The sequence below is a fragment of the Salvia miltiorrhiza genome, chromosome 1 (assembly GCF_028751815.1).
Source record: "Salvia miltiorrhiza cultivar Shanhuang (shh) chromosome 1, IMPLAD_Smil_shh, whole genome shotgun sequence".
NCBI classification, from domain to species: Eukaryota; Viridiplantae; Streptophyta; class Magnoliopsida; order Lamiales; family Lamiaceae; genus Salvia; species Salvia miltiorrhiza.
Window position 1 is genome coordinate 67,740,332 of NC_080387.1, and position 21,657 is coordinate 67,761,988.

The window sequence follows — 21,657 nt, forward strand, 5'->3', positions numbered from 1 at the left end:
AGGAAAGATTGAAACCCTTCCAGCCCACTTTATTAAGGGCAAAACAGTTCTAAAATGTAAGAAAATGGTCAAAATTTGTATTTTTTTAGATGAATGACCAAATATTGTGTTTTATTGTTCAATATGACTATCCGATATATTTACTCATTAATTATTATAAGTAAGTACTATTTTAAGATGGACGATCATTCTTTACTAACAAAATATTTAATTATTTTTATTAAAATTCGCTTGGTTCATTTCTATGATTATTTTACTGGGACGTCCGAAGTAGTTTCGAGAAATCTAATACGACGACGACCTACGAGAAAGAAAAAGAAAGAAAAAAAAGGGCAAAAGATATTTTATGATAAAAGCTTATCTTATTTTATTTTATAATAAAAGGTTACCCGATGACGACGAGGTATATGGAACGCTAATTAAATTTGTAATTGTGAACACGCAACGTTACCCCACATCAATCGTAAAATTAGCTAATGTCAGAATCTATATCATCCACATATGCTTCTGCAATGCTCTAATATATTTCTTTCTTATTTTTATTTTTCATCAATTAATTAATGACTTTGGACTCTATTTCAAAATATACTAATATTATATTTCATATACTCACTTTATATTATTTGACATTCATTCAACCTTATTTAACTTATTTTTTAAATAAAAATTTTATTTTGTCTTCTTCATATACGAAATCTCAAATACAATTTCTACTCCTATTAATAAAACCAACTCAACCTAATATATTTTTGTACTTTAAAAATACAATAATTATTTTTTTATTTTTTATTTATAATCAATATTAAAAATAAATATTAGCATGCATTATAATTGATGCTTCACATGACAAATGAAAATTATGAGAATTGAAACACAAAAAAATAGGAGAATGGAAAATTGTAGAATAAAGAGAGATTTAGTTTGTTTTTGAAAATATAGTAAAATTAGTACTATAAAAAAATTAATACAAATTTTAATATACTTTTATATATATAAAAAAACTGTAATAACGTGTGTTTAAACTTTATTCAAACACAAAATGTTATTACACGAATAAAAAAATAATAAGCGTAAACATGTAGTAAAAATGGTACATTGACTTGAGGTGTGCCCAATCGCCTAGGTCATCGTATTTGGTGACTTTACCATTTTATTTTATTTTCAAAATATCATAACTACTCACTAAAAAGAATGAATGTAATTAAAGAATTATCTTTTAAAATGTCGGCCGCATCAAATTCAAATTGAATTATAAAATAATTACCCTTTCAAAACAGATAACAATCTCCTTAGCTGAAGTAGTGAGGTATAGAAGATAAAATAACAAACTCATTATTCTATTCATATCTATAAAGTCTGGTGCAATCAATTTTATATCCTATATATATATATATATATATATATAGAGAGAGAGAGAGAGGGTCAGCTTCAATGAAGACCACTTCCTTATAGAGAATAGAGACAAAATCAGAGTCATTGATCTCACCAAAATCAATGAATCAGATTAATCTGAATTCTTCAAGTTTAGTAAATCCCGTAAATTCCTCATTTTCCAATTCTGGGAACCAACGAACATTATTATGAACTTACGAACATATTAATGTTCGTCGATGTGTTCGTATAAAAAACAAATGAACATATTAATGTTCGTCGATATGTTCGTATAAAAACAAATGAACATATTTATGTTCGTAAGTTCGTAATAATGTTCGTTGGTTCCCAGAATTGGAAAATGAGAAATTTACGGGATTTCCTAAACTTGAAGAATTCGGATGAATCTGATTCACTGATTTTGGTGAAATCAATGGCTCTGATTTGATCTTCATTCTATATATAGGAGAGTGGTCTTCATTAAACTATATATATATATATATATATATATATATATATATATGTTAAGTCATATCTAGATTTATATGTAATAATATGAATATTATTTGTGCCACATAAAAAAAATAAATTACGATTATAAAATATACTGAGTACTACATACTCCATCCTTCCTAAAAATTGTGATCCAATATAGACCATATGAGTTTTAAAACAAATGTGGTAATTGTGTTTGAGTGGAAATTAAGTTCCACATATTTTTGTAGATAGTGAGAGAGGAAGTTTATGGGATCATTTTCAAATAAATAAATGTCACAACTTTTAGGAACGTACTGATATACTATTAATTAAATTAAAATGTTATTGAGAAAAAGAAAACTTAATGACTCTTCGATAGCACAACAACACTAGCAAAAGAGTCGAACCTTATTAAAATCTTTTCGATATAATAATAAGGTAACAATTTTCAGGGACATGGAGAAACCTATCTAAAATTTTGGTAATATATGATGTCTCCCCTATATATGTGTATAATTAAAAAATAAAATAAATGGAAGTGCAGGAGGGGAAAAAAAGGAGACAAATTGTGAGTGGTTGGCTATGACAAGCGATAAGAAGGCATTTGAATATTAATTTGATTTGTCATAATGGCCTAATAGTGACGAAAAAATTCCCCATTTTGGGGGAAGGATAGAATTGTTTTGTTAAAACCCTATGTAGCATTATGTTGAGATGAGAAAATGAAAGGTTAAAAATAATCCTCAACTATGTCATCATAATCGTTACTTGGACGGAAGAAACATAAACAAGTTCAGTGCATTGAATGAAACCCAGCTGAAAATATTACATCATTTTCAAAGGTTAACTGAACCATAGAAGACCTACCCTTTCAAACATCGATCGCTTTCTACTTTACACACCTAATCACAATTACAAAAAAATGAAAAGCCAAATTAATTGGAAAAGAAACTAAGGAATCTTTGGTGGCATTGACTTGCGATGGTCGGTGGAATTAATTCCCTACCGGCGGCGTTGGGGGCCCCAGTGCGGCAAGGAGGGGCTGAAGTGGGCGGAGACGACTCGCGAGTCGAGGAGCTCCATGATGGGCGTGAAGCTGACGCAGCGCGGCACCTTGTATTGGTTAATCGAGGCGCCCCGCGAGATGGCGTAGTCCATGAGCTCCTCGAACGTGCCGTTTCGCACCACCCGGATCTCGAGCGCCCCGATGGACCCATCCGCCACCCGGCACTGCCTGTACACGGAGTTGAGCGCCTCCTCCATGGCCAGGCAGCACCGCTCCACCACCCCGTCCCCGGGCGCCTCGCTCCCCAGCAGCTCCCAGTACACCACGTAGTGCCCCGGGATGGTCGCCGTGTCCGCGTAGCTCGTGTACTCCACCACGCTCGTGTTGTATTCCCTCAGCACCTCCGACGCGCTGTCCACCGCCGACTGCAGCTCCGCCTCGTCCGTCTTGTCCGAGTCGATGCTCAGCAGCACGTTCTTCCGCCGCACGAACTGGAACTGCGGCGCCGCGTTGTGGTACCCCGTCACCCGCAGGATGTCCCCCACGTGGTACCGGTACAGCCCCGCGTACGTCGTGATCACCAGCTCGTACTCCTTCCCGACCTCCACCTCCGCCAGGTCTACCAGCCGCGCCTGCTCCACCGAGTTGGACGACGGCTCGTGCGGCAGGAACTCGAAGTAGGCCATGTTTGGCATGATGGTGTACGACACCTCCGACGGCTTGCACATCGGGTTCAGGTTCAGCCCGAAGTAACACTCCGAGGACGCGTACATCGTGCACGCCTTCGGCAGCCCCCCGCTGTAGAAATCCAGCGTCGGAATGTACTGCGCCATCGCGCCGGTCACGATCACGTCCAGATATTTGGTGTTGGGCCAGATTCTGGTGATGATCCGCTCCCAGTTGTCCTTGGAGCATTCCGTCACTATAAAATCCGCCAGCTCCGGGTCGGGTCTCAGAATCCGGGTCATACACTCGCGGATGGCCGGGTCGGTTACTTTGGGGTTGAGGGACCCGGCCCTGATGTCGTCGGCCAGCTGCTGCCAGTTGAGCTGGAGGAAGCGGATGGCGCGGAGGAGTCCCGAGGCGAAGACGGCGCCGACGCGGAGGACCTGGTGGCGGTCGTAGAGGCCGCACAGCATCTGAGTGTACATGCTTTGGAAGGAGTCGGGGCAGAGGATGGCCTCGTTGGGGCTTGTGTAGATATTGTACGGGTCGTGGGGTCGGGTCTTGAAGTGGTCGCTCTTGTAGTAGCTTGTCAGGACGGGTCGGGCAAGGAGCCCACCCGGAGTCTTGGTCTCGGACTTGATGAACAAGAAGTAGAGCCCTTTGCCTTTGTCCAGTCCATTCACGTATCTGTTTCATTAAGACATGCATTTTGTCATCATCACCGAATATTCAAATTAAAATAAAAATTAAAAAAAATCTGTGAAATATACTCACAGGTTCATAACAGGCATGAGAAGGCTGTAGAGAAGCTGGCGACGGTCCAATTCTTCTTTGATAGTCGGCATGAGTTTTCTCTCACCAGCTGAAGTTCCAGAGCTGTTGGGACAAACAATCGTTAGTAAATAAATTCTTAATTTAATCATGTGTTGATTGGTTATAATTAATTGATGAATGAATTTACCTGGTGAGGAATTCAGAGACGGGGTGAGAAGATAGAATGGGAGAGCGATCGCCGTTGGCGATTCTCTGGATCAAGGGCTGGAGGTCTTCATAGGTGACCATGGGGATTTTGGATTTGAAGGTGTGACGATCCGTGGCTCCGTCGAGATTGAAGCTCTTTAGATACTCGGTCTGGGCATTGCGGGCAAGGATTTGCGCCAGCACATTTTCCTGAACGGAGTCAGCGTTGCGGGTCATCTCCTCGATGAATTGAAGGGCCTTTGCGTCCTTTTCGCATGCCGGAGGGCCCAATGGAGACGACAGAATCGAGTCAACCGCCATTTCTACGAGAACTGCAAATGATTTGATTTCTAGAGAGAGAAAGTTTGTGTTTTGTTTGAGAGAGAGAGAGAGAGAAAATAGAATATTAGTAGAACAAGTAATTTTGTGAAGGAGAGATGATGGTGAAGAGCAGGGAGGAAGGGGAGCGGATATATATAGGGGGAACAAGGGCGCCACGTCACATGCCACGTCACCTGGGCAAAAAAACGTGCAGTTGCAGTGTAAGAGGACGCGGGGCTGAAAGGTAAAAAGGGAAGTAGGAAAAGAAAGAGGAGAGGGGCAATTGGGTACATACACAAATGCAGTGGGAGGAGGGGACAGGGTGGGGCCCGGACACGTAGCACCGGCTGCACTGCTGGGGTGACGGTGGGCCCCCGGGGGCCACGTCAGCTGTCACAGGCATCCAACCAAGCGGCCCTTTTCCGGTAAAGATGTTGGTCCGCGACAGCGACGGGCTGCCGGCGGCCTCGGCAACTCCCACTGTTGCAGACAGACAGCCTACGTGACATATATAAGACCACCAACATATGCATGTTTCATTAATTAACCTAATATTATTAATACTAACTAATAACTAATGTTGTTGTTTTCTAGCTATATATATATGTGCATTTCTTTATTTACTGCATTATATTATGGCTGATCAAGGCATGACAATTGCCTCGCATTAATGATTAAACTAATTAATTAGCTACGCCATGCCTCTACTTGTTTCAAAACATGGACAAAGTAGTAGCTAAGCTACGCACATTTCGTACAAGTCTTGAAGCAATTTTAATTAGCTAGGGTTATAATTATGTATTTGAGTGGGATGGATATGTGTCTGACATGACAAATAAATAATTAATTAATGAGTATGTTTTATTTGGTTACATTAACAGTTTGTGTAGCTAATTGTATGGAATACAATAGACCCATGCTCTGCCTAAAATGGCACTGTGGGGATAAGTATCTACCCATTTGTATAGGTACAGGTCAGAAATATCTATGGGGCAGAGTCATGTTCAGCACATTTTATAATACTCTCTCTCTCTCTCTTATGGAAATGCAAAACTTAAGAAACAAAGAAATGCTTTATGCTCTTTAAATAGCTCATCACTGCTCCCACTAATCTACATTTCTACGTAGTAATATTAGTTAGTTTGATTTTAAACGGTTGGAATGATGTTAATATCAAGCACCGAATTGGTGAAACACGCAAGGATAAAGTTCGTTAATGCACTGTGCAATAACCAAGTTAAGGAAATTTAGATTAGTTGCTAATTAAGATAGGTTATTTTGCCTAAAAAGGTATAGTAATTTTATAATGGGTAAAAAAAAAGTTAAATAGAGTAATTAAAGCTTAATAATATATGCATTAATTCATGCATAGTTTATGTAAAGCTGGCCGCCTCTAGCTGCATCATTTGTTATGCGTTCCTTTAATTAGGCGGCCTTATCTAACCAGTTTAATACAATCCCAATCACCAAACTAATTAAACACCAATCCTTTATAATCCAAAATCTTCAAACTTTGCAATTAATAAATACTCACTATTCCATATATATACGATACGTACTCCAAAGAGAAGGAGGTAGCTATATTTTGACAAAAAATGCAACAGCCGTTGCGTACTTACGTTAGAAAATGTTTATATAAAATAGATAGTATTTTGAAATTAGCTATAATAATAGATACTATTTTTTTGGTGATAATAATAGATACTATTTGAATATATATATGCGCAGTTGATGAGGAATGGTAGCAATTAGTTCCTATAATCGTAGTTAGCTAGGCGTTGAGGATGATTAAAAAATACTATATCTATTTGGTGTAGCTGTGGAGATGAAATGAAGGTGGAGTAAATAAAATTATGAATTCCAGATCCATGCAAAAGAAAAAGGAATAAAAAGAAGTAGTAGAATAGTAAAATAAGGGAATCACGTGGAGGGTGATTTCCAGCAGAGTTCCTGGAATTTGTGTAGAGGTTTCATTAATTTCACTCAAATCTCAGGAGTAGATTGTTGCTGGAATAATGATATAGTACATACTTATGCGGACGGAATGGAGCCCTGTCTCACTCCTTTTTTTTTAAATAATCTTTTATTTTCACTACAAAAAAATCGTAGATTACCGACGGCGAAATGCCGTCGGTAACAAAAGACGGCCGCCGGTAAATAGTGTTACCGGCGGCGTTACCGGCGGCAACTCGCCGTCGCTAAACGGTTCGTCGGCAACTCCATTACCGACGGCGATCGGCCGCCGCCGGCAATTAACGGCGGCTTCGCCGCCGGTATTTCCGCCGTTGAACGGCGGGAGAGTTGCCGGAAAATTACCGACGGCAAATGCCGTCGCTAATTAGCGGCGGCGCCACCGCCGTCGGTAATTTCCACCGGAGCGCCACCGCCGGAGTTGGTCAAGATATTACCGAGGGCAAAATGCCGTCGGTAATTACCGACGGCAATATGCCGTTACCGACGGCATTTTGCCCTAGGTAATATTTTTTTATTTTATTTTTTTTTTATTTTTTTTATTTTTTTTATTTATTTATTTTATTTATTTATTTTATCGTATATCCACAATTTATTTTCGTATTTATACAGTATTGCATAATTTATACGAACTTCCCAGTAGGTCACCCATCTTAGTTGTGCTCTAAGTCAAGCACGCTTAACCTTGAAGTTCTTTTCGAATGATCACCAGTACAGAACACTCGTATTATTGATATATATAGTATCTATTAATTCATTTAAAGTCTACTTCAATATACAATATCATATATATTCATAACCTTAGTATATGTCGAGATAATATCCAAAAAATATTGTTAATTACGGATTGGGCTCGTTTCCGTTCTTATTTTTATATCAGAAAAATATTTATTTATTAATTTATTATTAATTTTCATTTTTTTTTTTTTTTTTTTTATCAATCTAGTTTATACACCATAAGTATTTTATCAATCTAGTAAGAATCTTGAATTCTTACTAGAAATATTATCTTAGATTAGTGATGAGTGAATCACTAATCAAATTAACATTTTTAAGTTATAATTATAAGTTTCTTACTAAGAATCTTCAATTCTTAATAATAATATTAGATTATTATTAGATTAATAATAATATTAGTAATAATATTATATTAGTGATGAGTGATGAGTGAATCACTAATCAAATTAACATTCTTAATTTATAATTATAAGATTCTCACTAAGAATCTTGAATTCTTAGTAATAATCTTGGATTAGTGATGATTGATGAGAAAATCACTAAGGTAATTAACATTCTTAAGTTATAATTATAAGATTCTTACTAAGAATCTTGAATTCTTAGTAATAATCTTGGATTAGTGATGATTGATGAGTAAATCACTAAGGTAATTAACATTCTTAAGTTATAATTGTAAGATTCTTACTAAGAATCTTGAATTCTTAGTAATAATAATAGATTAGTGATGAGTGATGAGTGAATCACTAATCAAATTAACATTCTTCAGTTATAATTATAAGATTCTCACTAAGAATGTTGAATTCTTAGTGATTGATGAGTGAATCACTAATCAAATTAACCTTCTTAAGTTATAATTATAAGATTCTCACTAAGAATCTTGAATTCTTAGTAATAATCTTGGATTAGTGATGATTGATGAGAAAATCACTAAGGTAATTAACATTCTTAAGTTATAATTATAAGATTCTTACTAAGAATCTTGAATTCTTAGTAATAATCTTGGATTAGTGATGATTGATGAGTAAATCACTAAGGTAATTAACATTCTTAAGTTATAATTGTAAGATTCTTACTAAGAATCTTGAATTCTTAGTAATAATTTTGGATTAGTGATGATTGATGAGTAAATCACTAAGGTAATTAACATTCTTAAGTTATAATTGTAAGATTCTTACTAAGAATCTTGAATTCTTAGTGATTGATGAGTGAATCACTAATCAAATTAACCTTCTTAAGTTATAATTATAAGATTCTCACTAAGAATCTTGAATTCTTAGTAATAATCTTGGATTAGTGATGATTGATGAGGAAATCACTAAGGTAATTAACATTCTTAAGTTATAATTATAAGATTCTTACTAAGAATCTTGAATTCTTAGTAATAATATTAGATTAGTGATGAGTGATGAGTGAATCACTAATCAAATTAACATTATTAAGTTATAATTATAAGATTCTCACTAAGAATCTTGAATTCTTAGTGATTGATGAGTGAATCACTAATCAAATTAACCTTCTTAAGTTATAATTATAAGATTCTCACTAAGAATCTTGAATTCTTAGTAATAATTTTGGATTAGTGATGATTGATGAGAAAATCACTAAGGTAATTAACATTCTTAAGTTATAATTATAAGATTCTTACTAAGAATCTTGAATTCTTAGTAATAATATTAGATTAGTGATGAGTGATGAGTGAATCACTAATCAAATTAACATTATTAAGTTATAATTATAAGATTCTCACTAAGAATCTTGAATTCTTAGTGATTGATGAGTGAATCACTAATCAAATTAACCTTCTTAAGTTATAATTATAAGATTCTCACTAAGAATCTTGAATTCTTAGTAATAATTTTGGATTAGTGATGATTGATGAGAAAATCAGTAAGGTAATTAACATTCTTAAGTTATAATTGTAAGATTCTTACTAAGAATCTTGAATTCTTAGTAATAATAATAGATTAGTGATGAGTGATGAGTGAATCACTAATCAAATTAACATTCTTAAGTTATAATTATAAGATTCTCACTAAGAATGTTGAATTCTTAGTGATTGATGAGTGAATCACTAATCAAATTAACCTTCTTAAGTTATAATTATAAGATTCTCACTAAGAATCTTGAATTCTCAGTAATAATCTTGGATTAGTGATGATTGATGAGTAAATCACTAAGGTAATTAACATTCTTAAGTTATAATTATAAGATTCTTACTAAGAATCTTGAATTCTTAGTAATAATCAATGTTTAAATTTTCACTTGTATTTCAATATATATTTAATTTTAATGTTTTTGTATTATTATCTTTGATCAATTTATTAGATGATAATTGAAAAAAAATAAAAAAAATAAAAAAATAAAAAAAAATAAAAAAAAATAAAAAAAATAAAAAAAAATAAAAATAAATAAAATTAATTACCGAGGGCATTTGCCGTCGGTAATTACCGACGGCAAAATGCCGTCGGTAATTTTGGCCGGACGGCGGTGGTGCTATCGCCGGATGGCACCGGCGGTGGTCATTAGCGGCGGCATTTTGCCGTCGGTAATTGCCGTCGGTAATAAAATAATATATATTTATATTAATATATATTTAAATTAGCGGCGGCGTAACCGCCGCTAATTAGCGGCGGCCGTTTTGCCATCGGTAATTCGCCGGTAATAGTCAAAAGGCGGGTCGCCGTTTTTGCCGCCGCCGTGCCGCCGTTACCTACCGACGGCAAAATAGCCGCCGGTAATTTTCGCCGGTAAATACGCGTTTTTTTGTAGTGTTTATTATTATTTTTGTCTTGTTTCCTTATCATCTGCCCCAACATACTATATATAAAAGCCTTGATTTTCTAAATATCGAGTCCAAAATCTCAATATACCATTGCCTATAATTCGGTTTTGACACAAACAATTCACACAAAATGTCGATATGATTTTATACAAATAATTATTGGTGGGATCTTAAGCTCCCTCTCCTCCTTAGTGGCTCGTGGCTCGGTCACTAACATGTACTCCCTCTCTGGCCAGTCCTATATCTCATAGGGCTCTAAGCAAAAATTAAAAAATAGGTCCTTATAATTTTCTTTTATATTGACAATACAATAATAATATATTAACATAATCGTTTTTAGCCAATTACTCAAAAGTTTTCACTTTGCATATTAGCATATGTTTTGGAATTCTATTTTATTGTTAAGAAAAAAATTATATATATATATATATATATATATATATATATATATATATATAGGGTAGGGTTAATATAAAAACCCCTCTTAAGATGAAAACTAGGAACCAATTTAAAGCCATTGATTTAAATAAAATAGAGGGCTGAGATTAAACTACAGATGCACAATTTCGATTGCATAGATGCACGGTTTCAATTGCATAGATGCACAATTTCGATTTGCTTGAGTATTTTGCATTGTTGGTTTCAATTGCATAAATTGCATATTTTTTAAGTGCACAGTAAAATATAATAGATGCACAGTTTCTTTTGTTGACTAAATCATAACCATTAGATCTAATATTTAAAAGGTTAAGATTAGGTTCCTAGTTCTCATTTTAACAGAGGTTTTTATTAGAACCTCTTCCTATATATATATATATATATATATATATATATATATATATATATATATATATATATATTATATAATGGGCCCTCAAAATTTTGGGGCCCTAAGTGGCAGCACGTTGAGCATGTGTTCAGGTACGGGCTTGCTCCCTCTATCCCGTATATATAGGCTTGCTTTCTTTTTTCAGATGTCCCATTTATATAGATTTATTACTATAAAAGGTAGTAATATTTTTTTTTTACTTATTTACTACTATTATATCCTTATTTAATTCTTTAATTTACTTTAATTGTAATTTATCATTAAATAATAAATATAGACTTATTAGGAAGTTTACTTATATGTTTTTACTTCCCATAATTTTTCTTAATACTTGTGTAGATTCCAATCAGCTTATATATACATGATGAAGAGAGAGTATATATTAATTTAATTAATGTCATGTTTTTATATTCTAGTGTTTTGCTAATTTGAGAAAGTATAAGTACTTGAGTATATATTTTGCATCACACATTAATTTTAGCTTGGTCTCGAAAAGAGATGTGATCAGTCGTCACAAGACTTCATGCCGCATATGTATAAGTGTTAATAGGCAAAAATGCCCTTTTCTTATAAACACTTGTAAAATTTCACTTATGAAAAAGGGCATTTTTACAAGTGTTTATAAGAAAAGGGCATTTTTACAAATGCCTCTATGTATAAATTAAAGGCGATATAATGTGTGTGGGTTGTTTTTTTTTTTTGTAAAAAAAAATCTTTAATATTCGGATATAACAAATAGTCCACTCTTCGAGATTGTAGTATTTGATTATTTAGATACGCATTTCATCTTGAGTTTTATAAATAATGTAAATATCGATGGATAGCATTTGTGTGCTGACCAGGAAGAAACGTCGTTTATTTTATTCCTATCACATGAACGCCACCCAATTATTGTTTACTAACTCTAAAATATATTTTTTGATACTCGTATAGTATATATGTACTAATATTAATTCAGTATATATCATTAAAAAAATATTAAATCTCAGTTAACGTTATATATACCAAAATAATTTTCTCCCTGAGCCTAATATACCAAAAGAATCATAATTAGAGAGGGAGAGAGAGAGAGTCATTGTACACTTTGCCGTACTTTAGATAACGTAAACTGCCGGCCAATTAGATGGTTGGTTTATATTTGATTAATGCTTAATTGCAGAGAAAACTTGACTAATCACACCACCATTAGCATCAATAAAAGGCTAAATAAATTACGAAGACGACTGATTATTAAAAGAGTGGTGTCAACTGTACAACTAGAGTCTAAAATTAAACTCAGACAAGGACTAATTATAAACATTAACAACTGCATTATGTAGGCGATTAATTAATAACCGCCCTAATAATGCAACCGACTAATCACATAATAAAATTACAACATGTAACTGTAGCATAATCTTTGGCTTGGCCAAGAAATATACCTTTGAATGCGGGCTGCGCTTTAAATGCACATGATTGTTGTTAAATTTAGATGTAAGATAATAAGTTGCAAAAGCAGCCAATCTAATATATTAGTAGTCAAATGCACTTGGAAATTGGGATTCTCAATTACAAGCTTTTTATCTTTAATTTATTACTATAATGATAATTATAATTTAACTATCCTCTCAAAAATATACTCCATAATTTAATTATAACCTTAGATAGTACAGGAGATGTCAAATGAAGTATAACATCCAGTATAGCATCCAACTGTGTGCGTCTGTTGGCCTAGCGGTAGGAGGTTAATGTCCAAGACTTGAGGTTGTGGGTTCGAGTCCTCCGTCGCACGATCTTTGAATTTCTTTATTTAATTATGTAATTTATCAACAAAAAAAGTACAACATCCAGGTAGGAAGAACTGTGATCTTGGTGCGGGTTTTAAGAAAAGTGATGAATAGTAATAATAGCGAATATTTTAGTAAGTGGAGTAATAAATATGCTTCACAAAAGTAGTCGATTTATTCTATTATGCAATTCATGTACTGTATCACCGATTTGTCTAACTCACATGTGCTAATTAATATGAATATTTACATGTTGTCTTTTGTTATTAGATTATCGATATTTGAAAATGCCATTTCCTCCGTCCACAAAATATATGTCCACAATTTCTTTTTTCGTTCGTCCATAAAAAATATGTCACATCCATTTTTAGTAGTAGTGTTTACACCATTCCATTCATATTTAAAGTGAGACTCTTACTCCACTACCAACTTCACTCACATTTTATTAAAACTCGTGTTAAAAGCAAAGTGACATATATTTTGTGGACGGAGTGAGTAGTTTATTTGTACTTTATCTATGCACATAAGTAAAGAAAATCTAAATATTAAGGTGAAAATGGTGATAATTGATCCAAGCTTCAACTTAATTATATAACTCGAGATTAATATAAACAATGTCATTTTTATAATTATAAAAACACTATTTGTCACAAAATTTAGGTCGTCGGTTGTACATTTTATTTCCATAGGGACTACATCTATAAAATTACAAATGTGTTTGTCTTATTTTAAAATCCACGTGGATTGTGATGATCAATAAATTAGTAGTTTATATTCTTCATGCCAAGTTGAAGTACCGTACAAAAAATGTGCTGGAAATATACTCGGGTTATATTAATATTCATTGAAATGTGCAATTTCTTGTTTTACTTGACATATAATTCGGCTTGTTTGACTTAAAGTATATAAATCCAACCAAAAATGGGGGAGGAAAGGAAAGTCAAAGATTTTGCCCATATTTCAAAGTAAATCCCATTAAAGAAATATATTCAACTTGTAGTTGTAGGCAATGAATATCTAAGCAAAGATTAAATGGTTAAATTCAAAAGATTTTTAGTTTTGTGACTACACGCACCCCTTCATGCACGCAAAGACTTTTCTTGTTCATATCAACCACAACAACATTTTCACCTTATATTCGTGTAATGTGTTTACCAGTCAAATGTCCAATGCACCTTTACAAATTTAAATTTTCCACAGTTACCTTAGTTTTTCTTAGGGTTAGGTTATTGTGGAAAAATGTTGCATAATTGGGAGTTTGGTGACTATGTTACTGGTCAACAAAACCCTCAAACATATGTTCACTATATGTATTTAGATCAAGTCGACCGAATCCTTTGTCGTAACATCTCCTATTAATTACATTTACGGATAACAATAACATATCAATAAAAATTCAAGATTAATCTACCAAGTTTTGTTTTTGGAAATTCTTAATATTATTTTCCCTACATGCAACTTCTTAATTGCAATTTTTGAATTTCTATTGACATGATCGTGTCCGTTTATCGTAAATGCAATAAGAGATAGAGAATCCTACTTGTATTTAAAGGGTCGATGTATCTTTGAATATGACTAATTAATTAATTATATGGTCCATAAAGTACAAATAACTAATTAATTATATGATCCATAAAGTAGAAATATATCGTTACACAATTACCACAAGGTGCCAAATAAGAATAATCGAGAGAAAACCCTAATGCGAGAATGGGACGTGTAATTGCTTTCTTGATGTTGGGCTGTTGAATCAAATTTGGATAGTTGACATACATTCTTAATCAAATTACCAAACTGCAACTTGCAATTAATGACAAATTTAGTTCAGATGTTGGTGTCGATATAGGTCGTGTGGAGTGTTATTCGAAATTGTTAGAACATGAAACTAATTAAGTTATCGATGCTTATTAGCGCCTCTAATTCATTAATATATACACATGCTTTCATTATCTATGTTTAAGCAATATAAAGCTTGTTTCGCCATGTTACAATTTTTGAGCCGTAAATGATGACTTTAAATATTAGGGATCAAGATATATATGCATGTGTATGTACCAATTAAGTTATGCAAAATTCATGTTTTAGATCCATAAATAATATTTTATCCTCGTTTTACTCTCTAGATACAGTACATGATACAGTATTGTTAATTATATAATTAGCATTAATATTCTTTAATTAGCAGAATCCGTTGTATAATTCAATTCGAACACAAGTGATTATAATGACAGTACTGAGCTAATTCTTGCTGGGATTTTATATCCATTGTGAATATATTACTCCATCCGTCCCAGCTTTTAGTATCCAACTTTCCTTTTTTGGCCGTCCCACATTTTAGTATCCATTTCTATTTTTGGTAAAAGTAGGTGGGGCCCTTACTTCACTTTAATTATTTTAACTCTCACATAAAATGCGGGATCCTTATTTCATTCACAATCACAACACATCAATCACTTTATTAAAACCCGTGCCGTTCTCAACTGGATACCAAAAGTCGTGACTGAGGGAGTATATATTTATGCATTTTTGCTATGGGAATTGAAGCCATATAGTCTTCAATAAGAAATATAGTACTCCACATTTTACTATCCAAAAAATCGTTTTGACTATTTCTCGAGAGGGAAAAAACTGAAATAGCCCCACAAACTTAATGGCAAATGCTTGCTTGATGTGTGTGCTTCTTGATAGTCTATTTGTTTGGCTGTCCAACTAAGATAAATTGAGGACAAAAGTAATAATATTGAGATAGTGGAATAGTATTCTTAATTTAGTTTTTCTAATAAATAAATGTATGTGTATATTCTATGAAATTTCTTGTAATTTCTTTTCCTCCCCCTTCTCCCTTTTTTGTTAGATAAGCAAATAATTTAAAGATTGTATGATAGTAGATTCGAACCTCAATTTTTGACTTCAAACATTAACACATACACTCCAACCTTTCTTTTAAAAAAATAAGGATAATCAGATAATATTTTGAAATTTGATTTGATTTTTTTTATTTCATAAATATATTTAAATATAAGTGTATTTAAAGTATAAGAATGTACAAAAGAAATAAATAAGTGAGATTCCGTTCTTCGCATTTTAAGAACAATTTATTTACTATTTAACTATGTTGTGGTTAGCTACTAGTAGTAAAAAGAACAATTTATACATACAATTTATGAAGATATGTCCTAAACTATAAAAATAAAATATTGTGAAGAATGACGAGGATTAAATTAAAATCAGTAATTTCCAGCTGTGCCCCTATGGCACATCGCAGTCATTTTTTCTTCTTCCAAATGCGTAGACCAAAAACCAATTCCAACCGACAATTAGGTTTTCTTCCTCCCAATAATTCCAGCATTCATGATTTTAGCGCACACGAGTATGTGACAGGTACATCATGCAACAAATAAATTATATTTATTAATTAAAATATACATCGATCCGTATCCATTAATCGAATTAGTTCCAAATGAAATTACACTTCTTCTTCCTCTTTAAATTCAAAAAACGCAAGTTATATACAAATTTGAAAGATATATATACATGATGTTTATTAAATATATATGAGTATCTCGTGCATTAGTACAAACTCGAATGTATACTTTCATCCATATGATAAATATAATTTGAGAATTTGAAACGAATTAAAGATACCCAATAAACATCAAAACGTATGTCTAATAATAATCGAATCATAACAAATCGACCAAATCAGTTTTGGGGAAAGAAATGAGCTAGACACACGCTTTGCAAAGAGAGAAAAGGAATAATTATAATAGTAAAATAATAAAATAAATAATGGTCCACCAAATAATTCGGTTTGGAACAAAAAAAAAAGAAGAAAAAGATAGCCGTATATCATAGTGTACTGCAAAATGGGACAAACGTGGAGCAATATAGGTTGTTTGATGGAAACTTCAAATTTTGAGGAGGGTGTCTCACGTTTTTACACTATAACATGCTCTTTGGCTTTAATTATTCCCTCTCCTCAATTTTCAATTTAATTTAATTTTATTGTTTTTTGTTTGCTTCTTAGTGGTCAAAGGTCTAATCTAGAACTTTTTGCACGTGAAGGATTGAGAGGCAGTGACCATTCGAAATATCGAGCCGACCGGCGTCTAGGAAACATCCTTTTTATCATTTGTCTTCTACCTTATTTGCTCACGAGAATCCCTATTTTCTACATTTTGTGTTGAGATATTTTCTTATTTCTTACCCATCAATATTTGCTTTGGATTTTAATCTAGATCTTGTCTCTACTTCATCTTCACAATGGATCTTTTTTTAGGTTTATTGGGTTATTGTTTGAAATCAATATGAGGGTGGAGATTCAGCGTTGAATGTTGAACTATTTTAATGATAATTTAGAGGTAATTCAGAAAATTTTGGGATGAGGATAATCCAAGAATTTCCATTCAATAACAATATTATAATATATGAATTCGTTTAATTTGGTAATTTGGTATCCTATGAATCTGATCCTATCGATGAATTTGCGTAACGGTGGAACACTATCCGCACAAAAGTGGAAAAATTATCCGCATGCAGACGGTATTGAACTCAAGACCTCTCACAAATGAGAGTTTTTTGGTGCCTCATTTTTGTCACTTGAGCTAGACCTCATCAACTACAACTTACAACTACTAAATCCAGATTTAACTACGAGACCCACAATTACGTTAAAATGAGTCAGGGGAAATAGTCCGAATATATTAGCCGCATAATGTTAATATACCATGCGAATTTACATATCGTATTAGAAATGCATTTTTCTTAGAGATAGAAATGTAATTTTGTTAATACAATATAGTCACTCTGTCCCATTTAATATAGTCATTTTGCTATTTTTTGTTGTCCCATTATAAATGATCAATTCTAAAAAAGAAAATTCGTTTATTTCACAAAAATTTGTGGGCTTCACCACTTCTATCACTTATATCATTTAATTATTCTTCTTCTTACTAATCGTACGCAAAAGTAAGTGGCCATACTTAGTGGGACACTGGGACGTACGGAGTATAAAATATTATTTAAATTGTGCTAGTATATACTCTATATATGTACGTAATGTTAATAAATACACAACTAATTTGTTCAATTTTTTTTAAGATATCCAATTAAATTGATCATTTTTTTCATACGGAATGATTTTTTCACTTTATTCATTCAATTAATTTTATTACTAAACACACTTTAAACATTAAACACTAACTTTTTAAATTTTGTGCCGAAAAAATTTATCAACTTCGGTGGACAGAGATGAGCAATATCTATATGTACTATATATATTAACGGCTTCTATATACGTATAAAATATTTCTGAATTTGCTTCAAAAAGGGAAGGGGGAAAAAAGTAAGAAAGAAAGAGAGATGAAAGTTCTTGTTAAATTAGGGCACGTTGTTTTACAGTAATTTCTAGCTTGTTTCGGGCAAGACTTAACGGTAAGTCACATGACTCGCATTTTTGCTTTTGGTCCAAAAACTATGGCTAGCAGTAAAGGGAACATTTTGACATTCAAAAAGGATTTTCTTTCACTTTCTTGCTATGAAGCTTCACTCTCACTCCCCCTTTTCCCCTTTATTATTAATTATTTACTTTTTTGTGCTTTTTTACCCCTCAAGAATTGATAGAATATTCTCACCTTAGTCAATTATGGTAAATAATAGGAGTACTACACAATAGAAAGATGTGCCTTCTAGATTTCTAGTTTAGTTTTATTAGTTTGTCTAAACTTTGCTTTGGTTTTGTCTACAATTTTTGTACATGCATCTTTTGCTTTTACTTTTTTTTGTTTTTGTTTTGAGGATCTATGCGTATTCTTCACGATGTAAAAGAGTTTCACTATACAAAAATTTTCAGCTTTATTCTTTTCTATCTTACCACTTCAATTATTCATATATATAAATCTTTTTAAAAAGTAAGCATATTTGAAAAATTAAGTACAAAGTTACAAATTATATCAGCTAATCCCATTCTATTTATTTCTTATTCTCAACTTAAATTTCCTCTTTTCTATTTTACCATGTCAAAAAAACCCCTTTTATTTGCACCCTCGACTTAAATTTCCATTCATGTATCTAGTTATAGTTCTCCACTCCTTCTCAACATCAGAATTAAGCTCCAATTATAAGTCATATATATAAAGCTTTTTTTTAATACATTTGAAAATTTGAGTATAGAAGTGATTAATATTGTATTCAGCAAAATATATTTTTGGTCGATGGAAAAGTTAAGTGTACCTATTGAAATTTTACATTGTTTCCATCAAGGAAAAGACATTTTGAGTTATCAAAGTTTTTAAAGTATGATCAAAGAAGACATACAAATTTAGTTAGAGCGGCAATATAAAATTAGAAGCAGAGATGAGCTAAAATAAAGCGAACAAGGGTAAATTGAAGTAGCAAAATAGAAAGAGGTGGTTTTGAGTGCAACCGATTGCACCCGCACTTAAACCCTTATCCAAATCGTATAAATGATACTATTCATTTATACAACTGACACTATTCGATTATATAAATGACACTATAACATTGTAAATGAAACTATGTATAATTGACACTATTCGATATACAAATGACATTAACAGTGACTTATAATTAACACTATTCGGTCATACACTATAACATTTTAAAATGTTATAGTGTCATTTGTATAACTGAATAGTGTCAATTATAGACAGTGTCGTTTGTATAACTAAATAGTGTCATTTATACGATTTTATTCAATATGTAAATTTGGATTAGGATGTGGATCATGATCTGAATGCGGGTACAGCTCGATTGCATTCAAGTTTTTGTGAAATAGAAAAGGAAGAAATTAAGAAGAAGAAAAAAGTTGGGGACTGGGGTGGCAAAATTATCAATATTTGGATGTTAATTGTTATGCGAGCAAAACATGGAAGAAAGAAAAAATACATATTGATATTGGCCAACCGTTTATAAATTTGGGTTTATTTTATGGGCCTATAATTTTTGTCTGGGGTTTCGAAGACATTTATGGGGAAATAAAATAAAATAAGTGTACTGGAAAACATGTCAGAGAAGAATGGTTTCATAAAAAAACAAATACACAAAAAAATTGTGTGATACCATAAGGCGGTTAAAATTGGGATTCAAATATATTATGATAATGTATAACATATTAAAATCTGAATTTAAACTTATATTTTATAAGGTCGAGATTCTGATACCCATTGCTGAAATCGCACACCCTCATTGTCGGAGGATTAGTATACATCCACATACCTATTTAAATTTCGGATAATGATGAGTAAGATGATGATATTACATGATAAATTGTTAGTTTGGATTGTAATTTCTTAATTTATTAGTTTGAGTTGAAATTTCTGCAATTTTAACTGAATTTATGCACGTTTGGGTTGAATTTAGATCAAATTTAATTGTACACGATTGTTGTAAGCACAGTTAGGGCACGACGATTGTATGCACGATTTCGTTTTAGTTTTAAAAGATAAAATCTTGCACAAATATATTGTGTATAGAAAATCTTGTGCATAAGAGCCTTAAACCGTGTACAGTATAACCCTAAATCATGTGTGTCGTTGTGTAATATCGCTTTGCTTTACAAAATTTGAGTATACCACTACAGAAAAGTCCTAAACATCCAACAAGTCATATGTATAGCATCAAATACGATACAAACCGAGTAGAATTAAATAAAGCCAAACCATATACAAAAATTTGAATTGTGTACAACCGTGTACAATAAAACCTTAAATCATGTAATGGTGTAATGCTGCTTTGCTTTATAAGATACGACTATACCACTAAAAAAGTCCTACACTTCCAACATGTCATATGTGATTAAACAAAATCAAACTATATATGTAATAAAAATGAATCGTGTACAATTGTGTATTGCTACCATTTACGCCCAGATCACATTTGACATTATTACCTACATTATTCTCGATTTAACGTATTATTCACATAATAAATGGTCTAAAAACATCCCAAACTATTTAATACTCCCTCTGTATTTTATTAAGTGCCCTAAGTGTCCCATGACTCCCATTTCAAAATTTGAGAGTATAATTATGACATTCTTCCTATTTTATCCTTATTTAATATATGTTAAAATATACTAATTAGTTGTATATATGCATTAATTATAATAATTAATAAGGTTACAAATGTAAATTTTTTATTTTATTGGTATGTGTAATTTGATGGCTAGAGACACTTAATAAAAAACGGAGGGAGTTAGTATTAAATTCTTTAAAACACTTTAGATCTCAATAAATCCTAACCATGTACGCAACCGTGTATTTAAGAACAATCCTAAAAATTAAATATATTTATACCTACCATGCAATTCTTTTGAATCCGCCACTTTAGATAAACTTGTGTCTTGTTTTAACAAACCATGTCTTGTGAGTTTTTTTGTTTTTTGATGCACGGATTTGTTACTGCATTATTGTAGCTAGGTAGATTTATTAAATTTGTTTAATGAATCTACCAACGCACAATTGAGGTAATTAATGCTTTATATGAGAAAATAAATGAGACAAGTTAATGTGTCGATTTCTAAGATAAAAATTTGAAATTTTGGATATCCTTCTCCATAAATGAGAAAAATAAAATAATTTTAAAAAAATGATATCGCCACTTTTAAGGGTTCTTTAGACTTAGAACCTCAAAATGACTATTAAACTTATAATTTTGTAGAGGAGGACAAAAAAACTTTCATATTTTATGAAATATGCTATTTTTAAGTATTGTGACACTTTATAATATTAAAATCTGAATTTTGATTCGT

The 21,657-nt window shown here is 32.4% G+C and overlaps 1 protein-coding gene across 1 annotated transcript; it reads right to left on the bottom strand.

The window, feature by feature from the left end:
• Positions 1 to 2,632: 2,632 nt before the first annotated feature.
• On the bottom strand, positions 2,633 to 5,017 carry LOC131005304 (probable indole-3-acetic acid-amido synthetase GH3.1). The gene is made up of 3 exons (XM_057932203.1): positions 4,482 to 5,017; positions 4,295 to 4,396; positions 2,633 to 4,207 (listed from the first exon to the last, which is right to left on the bottom strand). The coding sequence occupies exons 1-3, from the start codon at positions 4,799 to 4,801 to the stop codon at positions 2,851 to 2,853; spliced, it is 1,779 nt and encodes a 592-aa protein (XP_057788186.1). The 5' UTR covers positions 4,802 to 5,017; the 3' UTR covers positions 2,633 to 2,850.
• Positions 5,018 to 21,657: the final 16,640 nt, after the last annotated feature.